Genomic DNA, 19,364 nt, shown 5'->3' with positions numbered 1-19,364 from the left:
CTGAGACTGCATTGGAAATGCTAGAAATTCTCCCATTATGTCGCTCCGCTGTTATCTGCAGTATAACAGGTTACAAAGCAGCACACGGGCCCAGTCACTATGAAAACTGGATACTAGGGCCAGTCCTAACAACTCCCATTTACTTTCCAAAAGCACAATTTGTGCGGGCGATGGGGCAAAGGGAAGTGATGTGCCCGAGGAGTGGGGCTGAGCAGCAGGCAGGAGATGCTGGGAGCTTTGCAGGGCGCTCAGCTGTCTGCCCGGGAGGAGCGCCACCTCCTCCATGTGCCACGGAGCCTGGTGGAGAGCTGCCCAATGGCTCCTTGTGGATGTGGCCTCGTTTCCTTCAGGATCTTCAGCGTCTGAAGGGCCAAGGAAGCGACAGCTGGACTGGGGTCATGCTTCATTCCCTGAAGGCCTGCGATAAGAGGAACAGAGAGGCATGATGACCCAGCTCTCCCCTCTGGCAGGAGGGAGCGAGGGACAGGCATGTCACCTGCTGGTTGCCCCAACATCCCACTCCCTGGCTTACTTTGGTAGATGTGCTCTCTGTCAGCCCGCTGCTCATCCCTCATGTGCCGCCCTAAGAGCCCTGCGAACACAAAGCCCCGTCAGCGACCCCCGCTGTTCCGTGGGTGCAGCATGGAGGGCCGGGGATGGGGGAAGCTCAGCCTCGTGGCTCACCGATGAACCTCACGGCCTCCAGTCGCAGGGTTTCCTGCAGGCTCTGCAGGTAGAGCAGGCAGTCGCCCAGGTAGTCCTGCGCTGCACTCTGTCTCCTCCTCTTGGTCAGCTGAAGAGGGAAGAATGTGAGGTCAGTGCAGGCTGGTCCCGACCCTGTCCTGAGGTGTGGGAATGGGCATACTGTTGCGCATACACACCATGCAGTCGCTGATCTGCCAGAACTGCTCTGTCTGCACCAGGTGCTCCAGCTTCCTCCAGCGCAGGAACCGTGCAGCACCAAGGAGGGCTTTCTGGGAGGCCTGCCAAAGAGCTGAGATAGCACCGCAGCCCGAGCAGCCGCAGAGCCCGTGTCCCCAGAGCCCCTCTGCAGGGAGGATGCAGCAGCAGGGGCTGATGCTGCTGTGGGCTGCAGTACTCTTGATGTATGGGGGGCACCACGGGAGCAGCATCACCCTCCCCCAGATGAACCTGATTCCCACCTTGGACACGTTCTCTTCCTCATCGTGCAGGTGTAGATACAGCAGGACCAGGTTCCTGCACACCGTCTTCTGCATCTTCCTCTTTTCTTGGCCCTCCACAAAGCTCAGCGTTTTGAGGAAGAAGTCGATGGAGAGCTGACGCACCGTGCCGGACTCCTGTGGAGGAGGAAGGAAGGACATCTGTGTCAGCAGCTCCAAGTCCATGGCAAGCAGGGACAGCACCACCAGTGAAGTGGGGGCAAAATCTCCGAGCTGAGAGGATGCAGATCTTGAGGATGCCCTCAGAACTGCTCCAAAGTGTGCAAGCTCTGCCCAGTGGAAAGTCTGCCCAGGACCACGCAGTGCCTGAACCTGGTGAGCGGCCAGGAAAGTCCCCTGGTGCGCTGTCACAAGGCAGCAGGCATGGGCACGCTGGGCTGGCAGCCACATCCCTCGTGTGCTGGACTCCCTATCATCCTTACATCGTTAAGCAGAGCTGGGAGCTTGCCGGCCAGCTCCAGAGCCATGACGCTGAGCTTAACCTCCTTCAGGAGGTGCAGCAGGTTGCTGAATATTGGTAGGGCCGTGGCACGGATGTCACTATCTGCATCCTGCAGCTGCTCCATGATGCACGGCAGGAAGATGATCATTGTCCTTGCCTGTGGGGAAAAACACCCCATCCTTTAGGTACGGCAGCAAGCGTAATGAGGGCAAGGCTACTCCAGTACCAGCCCTGAATAGCAGGCAGTGATGGGGTGGGCAGAGCGCACCAGCTCCTCACTGCCTGAAGAGTTGCCGAGTTGTACATGGCCCCGCTACAGCCCCATGGCAGGCCCAGCCCAACCTGTGGCATTCCTGGCCACCCCTGCTCACCGTGTCCTGCCTCTTGCTGAGCTGCAGGATGCCCCTGAGCACCAGCTGCTGCATGCCCACCCTCTTGCTCTGCAGATAGTGGGCAAAGATTCCTATGATGCGGTGCAGCTCTTTGCTGAGGTCCATGCATTCCAGCATCTGCAACAACACACGTGGCTCTTAGTGCTGGATCTAACAGTCAGCTTGGGGAAAGACAGCAGGCCCCGAGGGAGGCAGCAGGGCTCGTGCTGCCAGTGGCCTTGCAGCCTCCAGTGTTCTCTGCTTCTGCAGCTGTTGCTCACCTCAACGAGGAAGACCATGGCCACCATATCCCAGGAGTAGAAGTTGGTGCTGAGCAGCTCAACCAGCTGCTGGAAGATGGGGTCACGCAGAGCAGCAGGCAGTTCCCTCATCACCCTGCAGGGATAAGAAGGCACCGTGAGCCCTGAACCAGGCAGACGCAGCTCTGGCTGTGCAGCCCTCTTGCCACTGCTGCAGGGGCCACAGGCTCTGGTGCTGTGGCTGCAGTTTGGCTGAGAACTGGGGACCCCCGTGACACCACAAGGAAGGGCTCCCACCTGGCCACCACCTGCACACCCTGGAGGTGGGTCACAGTGCTGAGAAGCGCGTCCCAGACCCCCTGCTCCTGGATGGCCTCCATCTGCTTCTGGAGGCCCACGCTGCAGAGCAGCACCTTCAAGGAATGCACCGCGGACCTGCAGGTGGAGAAGGGTGCGAGTCACATCAGGAGCCCCAGCACCGGGTCCCTGGGTGCAGCAGGGGGACGGGGATGTGGCACCTGATGGGAGTGAGCTGGTGCTGCTGTTGCCCCTCCCAGAAGATTTCCACCTCCTGCAGCGTCAGCTCCGTGGTGAAGGACACTTGCAGGAGAAGGGCTGGGAAGAGCTGGGGGAAGATGGCTTCAGCCTCCTTGAGGACCAGAGGCAGCTGGAGTATCTCTGGTAGGATCCTTGCTGCCTGCAGAAAGCACCCGGATATGATTCTTGCCCTGTCCCCTGGGTTTCCACCCCGTCTCTAGAAGTGTAGGGATGGAGAAAGGGAGGGGGGGGGAGGGAGACCCCCAGAGCCCCAGGCAGGTCTATGGATGCATCCCAGGGCAGGAAGAAGGCTCGGGGGTGGACAGGGAAGGGGAGTGGGGACTCAGCTGGGGTTCAGCTGGCAGAATGAGGAACTCACGGCCAGGGCAAGGACACGTGGCCTCTCCTTGATGAATGGGGAGGTGTGCTGCAGAGTGTGGTTTATGAGCACTTGGAACACCTCCTGCAGCACCGTCTTCACGGTTGAAGACTCCGAGAGCATTTCCCTCCACATGGTGACAGCAACTCTGCAGGTCCCCAGGGCTGTCAGCGTGGCTGCTCCTGCCTGGCTGATGGCCGTGGGGTGGGGAGGGGGGGGGAGAGGAGCCCTGAGGGCTGTGGCCCCATACCTGGAGCAGGTGAGAGAGCAGACCAGCAGGCTGCTGACCATCTCCTTTGGGAATTTGCTGGCCAGCACAAGCAAGGCCCTGCTCAGGCTTTCAAGAGCTGGCTTGGCTTTGATGGAAGGCAGGCTGCTGTGGATCGCCTTCACAATCTTTTGCACCTGGAGGGGGGGAGCATGGGTGAGAATGGGATGGCACCAGAGCAGGGCCCTGCTGCCATCCCCACTGCTGCCTGCCGGCCAAGCGCAGTGCCAGGGATGGAGCAGAGCCCCCAGGGCTGGAGCGGAGGCAGCAGCAGGTTCCCACCTGCTGTGGAGGGAAGCGAGCCTCTCCTGCGAGCACATCCACCATGTGGGCAGCCAGCTGGGTGCTGTGGAGGCTCGGTGCTTTCATGCTCTCAATGGCTGTGAGTAAAATGTTGACCTTTTCAGGGTACAGGAGGTATTTCAGAAGGACCTGTGGGAGGGAGGAGAGGAGGGATGACTTATCCTCTGCTTGGCTGCTCAGCTGTGCAGGTGTCCCAGGAGAACTGGGAGCAGAGGCTGTGCTGGGTGATGCCAGGGATATGAAGCGTGAGGGCCCCAAAGGCACCAGGGCTGCTCGGGGACAGTGCGTGCACTCTTCCTGACACTGCAGGCCTGGGTTCTCCTGTGGGCTCAGGGTTTGCTCTTTGTACCTCGAAGATATTTCTGGCTCTGTCCTCACGGGAAACCTCCTGGTGGAGCGAAGTTTGGCTGTCCCAGAGCTGTGGTACTGTGCGCTCCTCCGGTTGCCATGGCAGTCCTGGACAGGAGCACACACGGTGTCAGTGAGGGGTCTGGGCATCTGGAGGGACCTAGCCCAACACAACTCCTCTCACTTGGGGCAGCGATGAAGATGAAAAGCTGATGAACAGCATTAATCGCCTCATCTCTGGTCCTGTCATCCGTGGAAGTGCAGGACAGGATGAGGTGTCCGACCAGCTTTCCCAGCACGGGGAAGCGTTGGTTCTCCTGGCACTTGTGCTGGAACACCGCGGTTCCAACGAAGCAGGTGCACAGCTGGGGAGAGAGGCAGCACGGCTGAGTGGGCAGCAGGGCCCAGCCCAGGCTCTGTGCAAGCCTGGACACAGGTGGGCTCTGGCTGGGGAGCCAGGATGTGGTCCCAGAGCTGAGCGCGCCGGGACTCCCTACCTCAGGCAAGACGCAGGTGTTGCTGAAGGCGAGCAGCCTGGCAATGCACACCACAGCCCTCTCCTCCACGGCCGCCAGCTGGCACGTGGTGAAGGGCAGCAGGAGCTGTGGAGAGAAAAGTTGCTGTTGTGCCCACAGCACGGGGCACTCGTCCTTCCCCTTGCTCCCCAGCTGCAGCGGGGTGGGTGGTTGCGTCCCTGTCCTGCTGCAGCCCTGCCATCTTCCCGCTGCTCCCCACCCATCCCTCTAACACCACACGGGCTAGTTTTGGGCCAGCACCCCCTGCCCGCAGCAGGCCCTGGGGGGACCTCGTGTGGATCCCTCCTTTGTGGCCTTGAACCATCCCCGCAAACCCCAGCGTTGCCACATCCAAACCTCCATGATGTTCTGCAGCTCCACGAGGACAAAGCGGCCAGCGCTGCTCACCAGCACCTGCAGCAGGTGGTGCAGGGCTTCCATGGTCTGCAAAGGAGGACAGGGGTCAGGGCGGCCTGCCCTGCTGCGTCCTGCTGGCAGCAGAGGGGCATCCCGGGTGCTGGTGCCCAGGAAGCGTCCCCAGGGCTCAGCTGATGCGCACCTCCACGTAGAGTGCCGCATCCAGGTCCGCGTCGTCCTCGTAGCGAGGGAGGTGGAGGACGCTGCCGAGGCAGGCACGCAGGAGACCGTTCTTCTCCTCTGGAAGCAGCCATGCTCCACTGCGAGGGGAGAGTGGGCAGAGGTGTGATGCTCCGCTCAGCACCCTGTGCCCTGCAGCCTGTCCCGCTCAGGGCCCCGGCTGGGACCAATGCCTCCACGCTGGCAAAGCCGTGCTGGGGAGGTACCTCATGGCGGCGATGGTGCTCATGGCCTGCTGCCGGAGCTCCGTGTCCAGGTGCTCGGCGGGCTCCTCCTGCAGCAGCGCCTGTGGGCACAGCGGGATGGGATGGGATGGGATGTGATGGGATGGGATGGGATGGGATGGGATGGGATGGGATGGTGCAGTGTGCCCTGCTTGGTGTGCAGAGCCCAAGCACCCCATCCAGGCCCCCAGTCCTGGCCCTCGTTCAGGGCTCCCCAGTGATCCTGCAGTGGAAGGGCTGTGCCCTCAGCCCAGCCCTGCAGTGCTCCATTACCTCAATGCACAGCACCACCTTCAGCACGTAGTCACACAGCTGGCTGTGGACCACGCTGTCCGTGATGGCAGCTGTGCAGGCAGTGCGGACGCAGGCCAGAAAGCGCAGCTTCTGTTCCTGTGTCTGAGACAGGAGGGGAGTTACAGGGGTTGGCATCGGGGGACCCCGGCACCCTCTGGGCACAGCCGGGCAGGGGCAGCCATGGAAGCACAGAGTGCACACTACCTGCGGTCTGCATGCACAGCAGGCGTCGATGTAGCTCAGGGGATCCTCGTCCTGAGGTGACACGACGGAGGCAAAAGGATCCTCAGCTGAGCCCACGGGCCCCTGCTGGGGCTGCACCCCATGCACCTCGCCGGGCCCCTGCGGGGCCGTGGGGGTGCGGGATGCTCCGCGCCTCTCTGGCCAAGCCTCTCGAACTCGGAGTGGGGGTCTCTGCTCCATCTCGCAGCGAGGAACAGCGGCGAATGAGCCTCGTGTTCCAGCTCTGCCTCCTGGTGGTCAAAGCCCCTTGTAACGGGGCTGTGATCTCACCCCGTTCCATCCGCCTCCACATAGAACCCCTCCTCTTGCCCTGGGCTCGCCCCAGAGCCCCACAGCCGTCCCTGTCCTTGGGCAGGTTCGGTCTGGAAGGAGCCCTTGTATTCACTGTGTGTGTTTGCCACAGCTGCAGTGTTGGGATCCGGGAGTCCTTCTTCAGTCCATCCCCGCATCCCCCCCTGTCAAATTAAACCATGTTCTGGTCTCCATTGGGACGGAGTTGATTTTCCCTTCTTGGCATCTGGTGCTCTGTTTCGGCTTTAGGAGAAAAACAGTGTTGGTAACGCAGCAGTGTTTCTAGCTGTTGCTGAGCTAGATGGGATGGGATGGGATGGGATGGGATGGGATGGGATGGGATGGGATGGGATGGGATGCGATGGGATGGGATGGGATGGGATGGGATGGGATGGGATGGGATGGGATGAGATGGGATGGGATGGGATGGGATGGGATGGGATGGGATGGGATGGTGCAGTGTGCCCTGCTTGGTGTGCAGAGCCCAAGCACCCCATCCAGGCCCCCAGTCCTGGCCCTTGTTCAGGGCTCCCCAGTGACCCTGCAGTGGAAGGGCTGTGCCCTCAGCCCAGCCTTGCAGTGCTCCATCACTGCAGGCATTCAAAGGCAGGCTGGATGTGGCTCTGGGCAGCCTGGTCTGGTGGTTGGCGACCCTGCACATAGCAGGGGGTTGGAACTGGATGATCTTTGAGATGCTTTTCAACCCAGGCCATTCTATGACTGTACAGTTCCATAATGGAACAAAGATAAAATGCTAACTATGTAAAACATGGAGTCAAACCTGTGTGATTTGTCCACACCAGGAGGTGATTAGAAAACAATTTGTAAGCTACAAAGCTGCTTGCATGAAAGGAAAAGAAAATAAAACTACAAGAATAAGGGAAAAACTTTCTTCCTGAAAATAGGAAGAATAATGGACCTGACATGAAATTTTGGGTGAAGCTGCCTGATTTTATGAAGCTATTCCCATTATTTTCTTGGTGCTGTGTTTCCCAAATGAGTGGTTTCTGGCTGTGCTGCAGCACCAGTCTGCATGTGAACATCAGCTCTATTCACCATCTGGGAAGATTAGGACTTCCCTTCTCCCACCAGCACCACTGAATTACAGTTACTCAGTGGTTAAACAAAGGAATCCTTAAAGAAGGGTTTACAGCTGTCGTGTTATCTGAAGTGCTTGGGGCATTCTGATGCTATTAAGCTCTATGTATTAACAAGTTCAAAAAGAAAAGGTAGGCATCTGATTGTTGTGACAGTTTCTAAGTTATTTGGAAAGCTGTACCACCCAACCACTCCTTCTATTTGATGGAGGTGACAAAGCTCAGTTTAATTTCTGACTGCTGTTTAAATTCTGAAGCTCGAGCTGGTTCCTGGAGCAGAAAAAGCTCGGAAGCTGTCCCTCCTACAAGCAGGCACCTCTGAGCAAAATATGACATCTCGATTTCTGATGGTAAGGTCAGGAGATCTGATTCCAGCGTCTAGCTTTCGGCTTCATGCTATGTTAGTGGGACCTTTGGCATCTAGCACTGACCAACAGCAACTGACAGGCTGGTAACAGTGCACCCCAAAACAGTTATGTGTCTATTTATGTTATGAGGGAAAATTGTATCGCATTGAGATTTCCAGTTTTTACTCTTTGCAGATCTAACTAGCTGCTGGAAGAATCCTGTACGCCATGTTCACACCATTTTCAATGAGCTGGATGAGTCTGTTGTTGGCATTTTAATACCACTGACCAGGCAGGCAATATGTATGGAGTATTTGGCTCTCTCTACAGTCATGAATGTTTGAGTATCTTCAACATGTGGCTCATTGCTTCCATTTCAGGCTGCCCAGAGAAGCTGTGGATGCCTGTCCTTGGTGTTGAAGGCGAGGTTGGATGGGTGATGGGCAGCCTGAGCTGGTTAGTGGGCAGCCAGCCCATGGCAGGGTGTTTAGAACTGGATGATCTTGAAGGTTTCTTCCAACCCAAGCCCTCCCGTGATCCTATGATTCTGTGATTTCATTCAGGTTTATTAAGATGAGATGAGTTCTCCTAAATGCGCTGTTCTCCATATGATGATAATTGGAGTCTAGATGGATGACTTAAACCAGACACCAAACTTTCTGATGGCCAAAATGAAATGAAATCAATCCTTGACTGTGTCAGTAGTCTGTAACTAGAGCCCATCAGGTAATTCCCAGCCTCCTGCCTGTATCAGTGGCTGCACACGGTGAAAAAGTCTGATGGGATTTTAACCTCTAAAATGTTCAGAATCAGCCAGAGGGTGAATATATTCACTATGCAAATACCTGCAGGAATAAGCTTGTCATGTATGTCCTCAGGTACCACAGTGGGTGGTGGGACTCAGTAGGTCATGCTGAAAGTTGAGTCTGCTGATCTTGAAGGCCTTTTCCAGCCTAAATGACCTTATGCTAATATTTCTGTATTTATTTCTGTTCAGCTCCCAGAAAACCTCCCACCCAGCCCCCAGCTGACCCCGTGGTGAAAAATAAAACAGAAACCTCAGTGACGCTGGCATGGTCCCCTCCGAAGATGCAACGCCCCATTCCAATCGATGGCTACATTGTGGAAGGCAATAAACTAACTGGCTTCACGTGGGTGAGGTGCCACGAGTCTCATGTCCCCGTCCCAGAGTTCACGGTGAGCAATCTGTCTGAAGAGGCTGATGATCAGTTCCGAGTGTCTGCAGTCAATGCGCATGGACAGAGCCCGTCTCTGGAATTCCCAGGGAGCGTGCACCTTGGTAAGCACAAAAACCCCAATGGAAATTGGGTCAGTGTGTGCTGAGCAGCTGTGTTGGTTCCCTAAAGATGTTTCCTTTGACTTTAAGGATAGTAGTGCATTAACACACCAAAGGCTTTCCCTTCTTCCTAGTTCTCCTATCAACCTCCAGCTACCACTAAAGTGATACAAGTTCTGTTTCTGTGACAGAGACATGAAAATCCTTATCTCTTGATATCTCACATGTGCAAGAGGCAGAACTTTCTGTAACAGATCTTAAGCACAGAAGTGCTTCTTCTAGCACTCATGCAAAGGGAGAAGTAGAAATGTACCTATGATTTAATCTTCCATCTTTAGATGAGATACCAGACTTGCATCTCAAGAGCATTAAGACATCCATGTTGTTGTTCCTCAGAACCAGTCCTGGCTGTGAAATCCCCCCTAACAACTGGTGAAGCTGTACCTGGAGGGGATGCCATGTTTACTATTGACCTTACAACAACGTGTTGCGGCACTTGGTAACTCAATGGTAAAGTCTTACAGGAAAGCGAGACCTGCATCATCAAGAGAACCAAAACTACTCACAGCCTAATCATAAAGAACATCACCAAGAACGATGATGGAGCAGAAGTGAAATTTGTTACCAAAAATGTTGATGTCAGCACCAAGATGAGAGTGAGAGGTATTTGCTTTGATCCTTCTCCTTTCCTCTTCCAGTCAAGGCATAGTTGCTGTGGTCTGATGATTAGAACTGGGGCTGCAGGCATTCACTGACTGTATCAAATACCTGAAATTGCATCCCATGGACTGACGTGAGTCCTGGTAATGACCTAAACATGATAGCACTGAGTGTAGGGTAAGCCAGTCTACCCAGCTGCTTGGTATCTGAACCAGATTGCTTCATGCCAGCTGATGAATGTCTGCAGTTCACAGCTATTGGCCAGTGCATTCAGTCAGCAGGTTTACCACTGCATCACCATAGAGCAGTACTTTCAGCTCCAGGTTCAGACAGCCTTTCTGATTGCACTGGAATAGTTTAGAAGTAGGGGAGCAATCATTCCAATAATATCTCTATCAATCAGCTTTGCATGACAAAATAGAACAAATAAACATTCATTATGGAAGGACCTGTTTGTCATTGGGTGGAAACCTCTGCAGAAGCATGTTTAGAGCATTCTTAATCAGTAGAAGGAGATGTTTGGTTGATTTTTACTTAGTAAATCCGGCAAGAAGACCAAATGAAATATCTTGAATTGCTCAGCACTGACACAATGATGAGTGCAGGAACAGAAGGTGATACTTTTTCAGAGATGTTGCAGCAAACATTGACCACGTTAGCCTGATCTAAATTGAAATAACGAGGCCTTTGCTCCTGACATGTGCTGCAGTGAGATTTACCAATAAGAGCAAAGATGTAGAAAAGATCTCCGCTCGGCTGCATGAGGAAGCCAAATTGCAGGCTGAGCTTTCAGACACAGGCGCTACTGTGGAGTGGATGAAGGATGGGAAGGAGCTCAAGGCCAGTGAAAATTATGAACTGCAAATTGTGGGGAAGAAACACACCCTGAAAATTCACAGCGTCTCAATGGATGATGCTGGAAGTTGTCAGTGCATCTGTGAGGGGGATAAAATGCTCTATCAGCTTTCAGTGAAAGGTATGTGACAGTCTGGGCTGTCCTCTTCCTGCCTAGGGCCAGCAGACTGCATTCACCTGACTCCCCGACAGTCCAGCTGTTGTCAGACAGCATGTGGGGTGTTTTCAGTGGCTGTTTTGACTTGAACTGGCCAATCTGCTTTGTAGAGCCATTTGATTTCTGTGTTCAGTCCTGTGATTTGTCCCTAAGATCCAGAGGAAATCAAGGGAAAGAGAGGAAAAAGAGCATCCCAGCCTTCCTGCTCTTCTCTCAGGGTGGCCACGAGAGATGATGTCAACATCTCTTTTTGTAGCAGTGATCCCAAATGTAGAAGAGACCTGTGAAGAGTCACAGGGATGTTTACTTAGCTGTCATTCCATGGTGGGCTTTTTCTTACACAGATGTAGAGAGAAACTGAACTTTCCCACGCAGGTCTCTGTTTTGCTGCAGGGTGTAGGTCTGATCTCTGAGATCCACACGCTGGGCCTTGATTGCAATAAATGAGAGCCCTTTGTTTGCTCCAGTGGAAGACTTTCCATTTCTGCAGTACCCTCTGCGGATGACACAAATGCAAATGCACCTTCTTCCCAGCAACAATTGCCTTTTTTTTTTTTTTTTTACACTGAATATGAATGAGGCTCTTCATCATATTCTGCTGGCTTGTCACCCTTGTTGATCCATGGAGAGACGAGAAAGCCCTAGAGTAGTGTATGCACTTTGGCATTGGAGAGCTTACTTAATTGCTTCTTCTCAAAGAACAAACTCCAGAGAGGCATGGAGACATCTCCAAAGAGAACTGAATAATGGGACTGAATTTATGGAGAGCAGAACTTCCTGCCAAGACTTGTCAGCTAGTCTTAATTTTGCTTTTCTTCTCTCTCTTTGTCATGTTAGCATAATATTTCATACTGGCAGGTCTGCCCACAGAATTAACTGGCACAGGCTGCCCAGGGAGGTGGTGGGATCCCTGGAGGTGTTCAGGAACTGTGGAGATGTGGCCCTGATGGATGTTATCAGGGGGCATGGTGAGGTGGGTTGGGGTTGGAATCAAAGGAGGACCCCCATGTATTTCAGCAGGAAGCACTACTGGTAATAAGACCTTTGGAGCAAATCCTGATAGGGCCACGCTCAGCTGGTCCAGTCCGGAGGCTGTTCCTCCTTCCTGCAGTATCTGCAGTGAAAACCAGCAGCTGCTTTTGTGTGGCTGGGCTCACATCCAGCAGTGGTGAGGGAACTACAATGATAAGAGACAGTTGCTGAAAAAATGAATGAAATTTGACTGTATGATAGGATGGAGTTAAATGCATTGACAGGATCTCAGGCATCCCAGTGTCCATCAGCTGGCTCTCGAGCTCCTAAAAGACAGGCGTTCTGTAGAACGTTGTTGAATTTGTATTATACATGTGTGTTCTTGGAACTGCAGAACAAATGCATGCATAATCCAGACTTTGATTTTAGCAGCTCTGACTGCGCTGTCTCAACAGACCCAACTCAGTTGTGTGCGCTGTTTTGAAATGATATGTTAACAACAAGTTGGAAAACAAACTCCATTACCCTGAGTAAAATAGGACCGTGGCCATAGGCTTAAACTTTTGGCTAAGAAAGTGGTGAGATTTTGAATCTTTGAAGTCAATTGTTCCACTGTGTGTTAATAGGGGCCAGTTTCATCATCTAACTTTTGCGCTCCAATTAATTTCCATAAAGGAATTCTGATTTTCTTTTCAGTCCTAAGTGATATCACCATCTTTTAGGCTCATTTTGTTTGCCAGGGGGTTACAATGCAGTAATAGAACCCCCTCCATTGATTTCCTTCTAGTTTGCTTGTTCCAATTCTTTCCTCAGTTTTCCTATTTTAAACATTTTCTTGAAGCCTTGGGCTTCTTCCTTTGGCTCTGTCCCCTGTACAGTGTATGTCCTTCAACTTGTGGATATAAGGTAATCTGGTACGTGGTTTATAAAAGCTGCCAATTTGCCAGCTTCTGAATTAGAATCCAGCAATTAGAACTGGGATTAAACGTGTACGTTTGGTTTTATGATAAATGAATGCCTCATGGTCAGCAATGTCCCTGCAGTTCTTTACCATCATACATATTTTGTGTGTCCATATTTTGTTTCAGCACTGGCAGACTTCATAAACAAAGAGACAACTGGAGGAGTTATCAGGGCCGTTGCTGGAAAACAAGCTGAATTTGTTTCTGAGACCTCTGAAGCCAGTGTCATGGTGAAGTTGTACAAAAATGGCAAAGAAATCACAACCAGTAAGAAATTCACAATGGAAGATAAAGGGAAAGTGCGTAAGCTTGTGGCTTCAGCTGTAACGAAAGAAGACAAGGGAACATGCTTCTGCAAAATTGGAGATGACACTCTGATTTTTGATTGGAAAGTCTCAGGTAAGTTTGTGAGGCAAACATGGGATCGCAATCCATGCAAAGCACTTCAGACTTAATTCATTTTATATGTCCAACCCTGTGGGTTTCCAGTATTTAGGACAAAGATTGCATATCTCTATTGAAGCAATTCTGACCTTACTGTTGTCCCTGTGCAAATCCACAGTATGAGCAAATAATGTAACTGTGTTGTGATGAATTCAAGACAGCCTTATCTCCAGCTGGGGCTGGAGACATGACTTGAGCCCTGACATCTGGGCTTCATTCTTCTAGTTCATGAATTGCCTCAGCACTTACATCATCTTTAAACCTCTGACTGAAATGGTCCTAAGTTCTTAGCATGGGAATCCTGTCTCCTCTTTTGACAAATTAAACTCCACATTTGGAGAGTTGAGTGTCTCCTGCTGTACCCGAAGGACATTGTGATCTCTGAGGTGTCTCCCTGAGGTGCTGTAAGCACAGCCATTAGCTCATAGTGCAAGTAAAGCACTGTCAGGTCAAGCCTGGAGGAGTAATGCTTGTCACTGACCTGTTCCAGTTCAGGGTGGAGCTGGAGGGTAAAATAACACAAGAAATTGTCATTGAAATTCAATATCTGTGAAATTCAGCTGGCTGCATTCACAGAACCTGGCGTTAAGATCTGTTTTCTGGTTTCTATCTTGATCCTGTTATCCATAACCCAGTCCTCATTTATGAACTGAAGCTCTACTGAAACCTTTCACTGTGTATGTTCATGCTGCAGTGCAGTGCTTGTGACCTTTAACAGCACGTTCATGTTCCTCTAATCACAGGATCCTTAAGGTTGATTGAGAGCCTCTAGTCCGACTGCTCACCCATCACCACCATGATGCTCACCATCAGCTAGCTAAAAACTCAGCAGAGATGATAGATCAAGCACAACACTGGATTTGGGATGGCTAGAGATTCCTAAGATATTGAAGGATTGCTTGCAGGTGGTGTTGGCTCAGGTATTCACCCTGCATTCCACCTCCCGTTCTGTTTGGTTGAGAATCATGCATTCTGCAATTTCACTTTGTAATTCAAAGACCCTGGCTTTATCTGTTGAAAAACTGATCTAAAACAAGCAGAGAAGACTCCGTTGGAACTGGTTGATGCAGAACAAAGGCATCCCCAAAGGACAAGTTGCACTGTTTGATGAACATTATTGGATGAGAGCTAAGCTAAGATTTAAAAAGTTCTGGGGCTGTCTCTGAGCATCAAATCCAGAGGAAGCCTGCATGATTCCCTGAGAATGGATACCTCCTACTTTGGTGTAGGGCTAAGGGAACACTAGCAGTAACTCCTATCACAAAATGTCACATGGCTCTGACAAAAATGCCATCAAGAGGGCTTAATTAGGAGCACCAAATGCTCACAAGTTGGTCTTAGGGCAGGGAAGTAATCTACCTATGTGATACTGATTGATGCTATTAGTTCTAAACAGCTTGACTCTAGAGGGACCATTCTTCTTTGGTCACCTAGTTTTAAAAGAATAGATGGCTCCTGTCTATTACAATTTTTAACTCATTATTTGTTCACTGATGCCATAAATGTGCCTGGCATAGCAATTGCCCTTGGTATATTCAGTGACTGAAAGCAACAGTTGTTGCTCTAAGAAATGCAATACTAAGCTAGGTCTGCCTGTAGCTGACAGCCATCAGCTTGCTCCTCAGGCAGGTTCTGTCTGGATGGAATGAAGGGCATGAAATACTGATGTGCTCATCAAACGCTGCTTGTTAGCTTAGAGACAAGGTGTTGAATAGGTTTGTTCATGTATTGCAAACACGTTACTTAGCTGCCTTCATTTTAGCTTCAGAAGAACATGTGCAGAATACAGAATTGATTAAAAGAAATAAGAACTGTCTGCATAGAACTTACTCTTTCCTTTACACAGGAGAATCAAGCAGACGTTTGTATGTGAGTACCTCCAGAGGTGAAACTCCATCACCCAAATGTAATGAGCAGAGACATTACAATCAGTTCTAACTGTATCTTAATGCTGTACTGAAGAAGCCTGAGTCAGGATGTAAACCACTTTCTCTTTTTTTCTTCAGATGAAGCCATTGATTTTGTCAAAAAGACCAAAACGACTCCAGAAATATCAGTCAGTCCTTCTGAAGACCTGGAGCTGGTGTGTGAGGTGTCAGCTGCAAGCGGAGCTTTCGTATGGAAGAAAGATCAAACAGAGGTGAAGCAGGACCAGAGGACAACCATCATCTCCAAGGGGATGCACCGCAAGCTCATGGTCAAAAATGTGACCCTGAGAGACCGAGGGAGCTACAGCTGTGAAACAAAAGATGACAAAGCAACATTCCAAGTGAAAGTCAGAGGTGAGAAAATGCTTGGAATCCCAGAGATAAAGGAACGCTTCATTTTGTGTGTCTTGCATTTGTAGGATCAACTTGCCGCCCCTCTGGTGCAAAACATTTTGGTCAACTAGTGTCATAGCAACACTTTTCTACATGTGCTTTTCCATCCAGGAATGAATTCCTGCAACAAACCATAGGCAAGGAGGGTAACTTGTACAGCTCTTGTAGTCAGCTGTTGTCTGCAGGGTTACAGTGCAAGAGCACACCAGGCATGCAAGGAGTGAGAAAAGGGGAGGTGGTTGAAGAGATCTGGTTACAAAATTTGAATGACACAATGAGGTGGAAAATGCCAATAATCAGACTCATAAATGGCCTGGGTTGCAAAGGCCCACGGTGCTCATCCAGTTCCAGCCCCCTTCTTCCTATGTGCAGGGTTGCCAAGCAGCAGCCCAGGCTGCCCAGAACCACATCCAGCCTGGCCTTGAATGCCTGCAGGGATGGAGCATCCACAGTCTCCTTGGGCAACCTGTTCTAGAGGGCTGTTCCCTTCTGATTTACTGGAAATGTAGAGAGACACGAGAAGAAAAAAAGAGAAGGGAGGAGGTTCAGCAGTGCATGCAGGTGTTCTAAATCTCATGTCCAAATCTGCTGTCAGACTGTAAAATCTTTAGCTTTGTGATATGATGTGAAATGATATGAAATTATATGATATGATATGAAATGATATGAAATTATATGATATGATATGAAATGATATGAAATGATATGCCTATCATTTCCCAAGGCAAAATAGAGAGAAAAGTGTTTTCCTGTCATAATGAGGCATCACGATGCTCCCTGTGAAGGGCAAGTACAGTGAAAATGGGGAACTGGAGTAAGCTCTGCAGCAGACTGCAGCAAAACGGTGTGGCTGTTGTGATGTCCCTGCAGAGAAAGAGGACGTGTTTACAAACAAGGACAAGGTACAAGAGGAGGTGAAGGCTGTACTGACTCAAAATGCCAAGCTGAGCTGCGAGGTGGCCCAGAAGAAGACGGAGGTGAAGTGGAACAAGGAGGGGAAACTGATCACCTGGAGCAAGATGTTCAAGGTGGAGTCAGAGGGCAAACAGCGTCGGCTGGTGCTGAGCCAGGTGGAGAAGAAAGATGCAGGGGAGTACAGCTGCGAGGCTGCTGGCCAGAACCTCACCTTCAAGATTCATGTCACAGGTAAGACAGGTGTTGTCTGAAATACAGCAGAGAACAGTAAAGTAAAATCTAGTTTCTATTATACAGTGATCCAGATGCAGTAGTCTGTGCTGAGTTTTTTTCCCTATACTTGATTGCCTGGGTTTGTAGAAAGTATTTGGTTTTAGTCTCGCACAAAGTGCTGTTTCAGTCTGTCTGTAGAATAATAATTACTGATATATGTACAATGGAAGCAATATTCAAGATATTATTCAAATCTCTCCTGTGCCTGAGATCCCAAACTGTAATTCCTGTTCACCGAAACATTTGACTAAGCTAAGTATGTGCAGTGAGGCTGGAGTGCATGTTGTGCATGCAGCCTTTCATGGCAGGAGAAGCAGGAACTTCTCCTAGTAGTACACTGCCTTTTTACTATGCCTTTATGTTGGAGGCTGCATCTGGATAGGTGAGTCTGCTACTCCCAGTAAGAGACTTGGTAGAGCTGACTATTGCCAGAGCTCAAAGTAAGATAGATATCTGGAAATCACACACAAAGAACAAAGGACTGCGTTGGTGAGCATATTTCCTTTGTGCCTTTGACAGTCACAGTTGTGGCAATGGTAGAGGCCATGAGGAGTCTGTTCAGGAAGCCAGGAGTACTGTTCTGGGTCATGAAAAGGCAGCCAGTGGTTTGACTATCACATGTTTATATGTTTTGATGTTTCACAGTGGGTCTGAAGTAAAAGGAACTCAGGTTTTGGTTGCCTGCAGGACAGATGTTCTTTTGGGTTCAATATGTTTGCATAGTGACTTGCAACCATGGGACTGGTGTTCAAGGACCCTCTTGGTTCCTTCAGTTCCTAGGTTCTTTCTTGCCTAGATTTGACACTTAGTTTCAACAGAAGAGCTGATATTCTCTAGTGAATGCTATTAGTTTGGGCACAAGTGGTAACCTAAACCTGTTCCAACCTGTACATACAAACCTGCAAGATGGTCTCATTTCAGTCCCTCAGTCAATACTTTTTCTTTTCTTCCCTCAGAGCCAAAACCTGTGTTTATAAACCAGGAGAAGGTGCAGAAAGAGGTGAGTGCTGCCCTGGCAGCAAGTGCCTCCCTCAGCTGTGAAGTAGCACAGGATCCAAGCGAAGTAAAATGGTACAAGGATGGAAGACTGCTCGCCTCCTCCAGAAAGTTCAGAGTGGAATCTGTGGGCAAAACACGGCATCTGGTTGTGGAGCAGCTGGAGAAGAAAGATGCTGGAGAATACATCTGCGAGGCTGCTGGCCAGAAGATGACCTTCAAGTTGGAATCAACTGGTGAGCATTCGCTTTGGGAGCACTAAGCAGCTTTGGTGGGATGTGGTTGGGGTGGAATGGGTGGTTTCATTGACATGAGAGAAGAGGCAGTGATGCTGTGAAACCAGATGGATGATGCTCAGCCTGGCCATGTGCCTCAGAGCTCTTTGCTCAAGGAAGCCAAGTGTAGTTGTGGGTTTGCTCTCAAGAGCACAGTTTGGTAGGGATGAGTTGGCGGTTGGACTAGATGAGCTTAGTGGTCTTTTCCAGCCTTAGTGACTCTGTGGTTCTCTGCTTCAGGAAAGACCTGCTCTCTGACTTACACACGTGTCCAAGTCAAGGATGCAGCAGAAATCAAATCTGTATCAGAAAAGGCAGAATCTCGTGCCCATCTTACAGTTAAAGGTAATTATGCTTCTGATGACGATTTTGCTTAAATTATCTTATATTATAAACCAGCTAACATCCTTTGCTTTAATGTCTAAGAAGTTAAACACCACCAGGACCTTTCACAGAAATAAAAACTCCTACCTACCTACCTTTCTGCCCACAAAGTATCCACCTTGTCTTTTGGGATTTACTTTTGCTAAGTAAAACAGATTATTTTCTTAGGAGGTTGATTTTCTACCTCTAGACTTGAGATTTGTATTTGAACGTTGAGGGATAAAAAACATAGCTTGACTTTTTCTTCATTTTTTCTGTCAATTTGAAAAGAGCACAGGGTTCTTCTTTTAATATATACAATGTTAGGGTATATATATGATGTTAAGTGTGATAAAGAAGAGGGAGACATTTGAGTTAGCACACTACTCAAGAGTTCAGTCCCCAGCTTTGCCACTGTTACAATTATAAGGGCAAGAACATTCTGGAAAATGAATTTCTCTTAAGTAGAGTCATTACGTTTGAGCTACAGAGACCTTTACTAGGAGAAAACTTGTTGTTCAGAGCTAAGTTGCTGTATTTAACCAAAGTAATTATCAATGTCCGTGTTTCATTGAACCTCTTTTCCATTTTGTAATGCGAGGAGTTTGATATCGGGATGGGAAGGTCATAGTTTGATTTGGATGTTGGAGTAAGAATCAAAAGATCTGGGCTCTCTTCAGGTTGTCAATCTTATTGTCTGACTTCTTAACAACATTCCTTTCTTTCTATTATTTTTTAATGATGTTTTAAGGCATTTTGAGCTGATAGGTGTAGTGTTCATGTGCAGTAATGCTGACATGAGTAAGTAGGGTGATAATGTAAGGGTTTTTTACATTCCTTCTAAATCTCTGCTTTCTCTTGTTCCATCTTTCTTAAAGAGCAATCCATTAATCTAGTAAAGGAGCTGTGTGATGAGGATGTGACTGAGCCTGAAGAAGCCAAATTTGAATGCGAGGTATCCATTCCTTCTGTGAAACCTCGCAGGTGGTATCTAAGTGGGAAGTCTTACAGGCTGGCGGAAACTTGATTATGCAGCAAGAAGGCACCATCCACCAGCTGACCATACTGAAAACCACCACTGATATGACAGGCACCATTCAGTTCTCAATTGGCAGATCCAAATCCACAGCCAATCTGCTTGTTAGAGGTAACATAT

At 49.9% G+C, this 19,364-nt stretch overlaps 2 protein-coding genes across 2 annotated transcripts; one reads left to right on the top strand and one right to left on the bottom strand.

Moving 5' to 3' along the window:
* Positions 1-138: 138 nt before the first annotated feature.
* On the bottom strand, positions 139-6,602 carry LOC146753179 (maestro heat-like repeat-containing protein family member 7). The gene is made up of 21 exons (XM_085530852.1): positions 5,945-6,602; positions 5,720-5,842; positions 5,429-5,508; positions 5,185-5,302; positions 4,983-5,069; positions 4,608-4,712; positions 4,295-4,475; positions 4,112-4,218; positions 3,742-3,891; positions 3,442-3,596; positions 3,192-3,339; positions 2,794-2,972; positions 2,573-2,710; positions 2,297-2,411; positions 2,016-2,153; positions 1,625-1,801; positions 1,164-1,319; positions 882-983; positions 685-793; positions 533-592; positions 139-418 (listed from the first exon to the last, which is right to left on the bottom strand). Exons 1-21 carry the CDS (start codon positions 6,161-6,163, stop codon positions 249-251), a joined length of 2,817 nt encoding a protein of 938 aa, XP_085386978.1. The 5' UTR covers positions 6,164-6,602; the 3' UTR covers positions 139-248.
* On the top strand, positions 6,187-19,364 carry LOC146753178 (obscurin-like protein 1). Its single transcript, XM_085530810.1, has 4 exons — positions 6,187-6,343; positions 17,531-17,806; positions 18,086-18,190; positions 19,087-19,364. The coding sequence occupies exons 1-4, from the start codon at positions 6,187-6,189 to the stop codon at positions 19,233-19,235; spliced, it is 687 nt and encodes a 228-aa protein (XP_085386936.1). The 3' UTR covers positions 19,236-19,364.

This window comes from Coturnix japonica, unplaced genomic scaffold (assembly GCF_054131305.1).
Source record: "Coturnix japonica strain WE unplaced genomic scaffold, WE-NBRP24 Scf039, whole genome shotgun sequence".
In the NCBI taxonomy this organism is placed as follows: domain Eukaryota; kingdom Metazoa; phylum Chordata; class Aves; order Galliformes; family Phasianidae; genus Coturnix; species Coturnix japonica.
The sequence above is the reverse complement of the archived record's forward strand: the minus strand, read 5'-3'. Positions and strand labels throughout refer to the sequence as shown.

Excerpts from the sequence above, each read along its gene's own strand:
- LOC146753179 (XM_085530852.1), bottom strand. The coding sequence starts at position 6,163 with ATGGAGCAGAGACCCCCACTCCGAGTTCGAGAGGCTTGGCCAGAGAGG. Across the intron at positions 3,892-4,111 it reads GAGCCAGAAATATCTTCGAG|GTCCTTCTGAAATACCTCCT; the intron begins GTACAAAGAGCA and ends TCCCTCCCACAG. Across the intron at positions 3,340-3,441 it reads TGCTCTCTCACCTGCTCCAG|AGTTGCTGTCACCATGTGGA; the intron begins GTATGGGGCCAC and ends GGGGACCTGCAG.
- LOC146753178 (XM_085530810.1), top strand. The coding sequence starts at position 6,187 with ATGAGCCTCGTGTTCCAGCTCTGCCTCCTGGTGGTCAAAGCCCCTTGT. Across the intron at positions 6,344-17,530 it reads CCTGTCCTTGGGCAGGTTCG|AGCCAAAACCTGTGTTTATA; the intron begins GTCTGGAAGGAG and ends TTCTTCCCTCAG. Across the intron at positions 17,807-18,085 it reads CTTCAAGTTGGAATCAACTG|GAAAGACCTGCTCTCTGACT; the intron begins GTGAGCATTCGC and ends TCTCTGCTTCAG.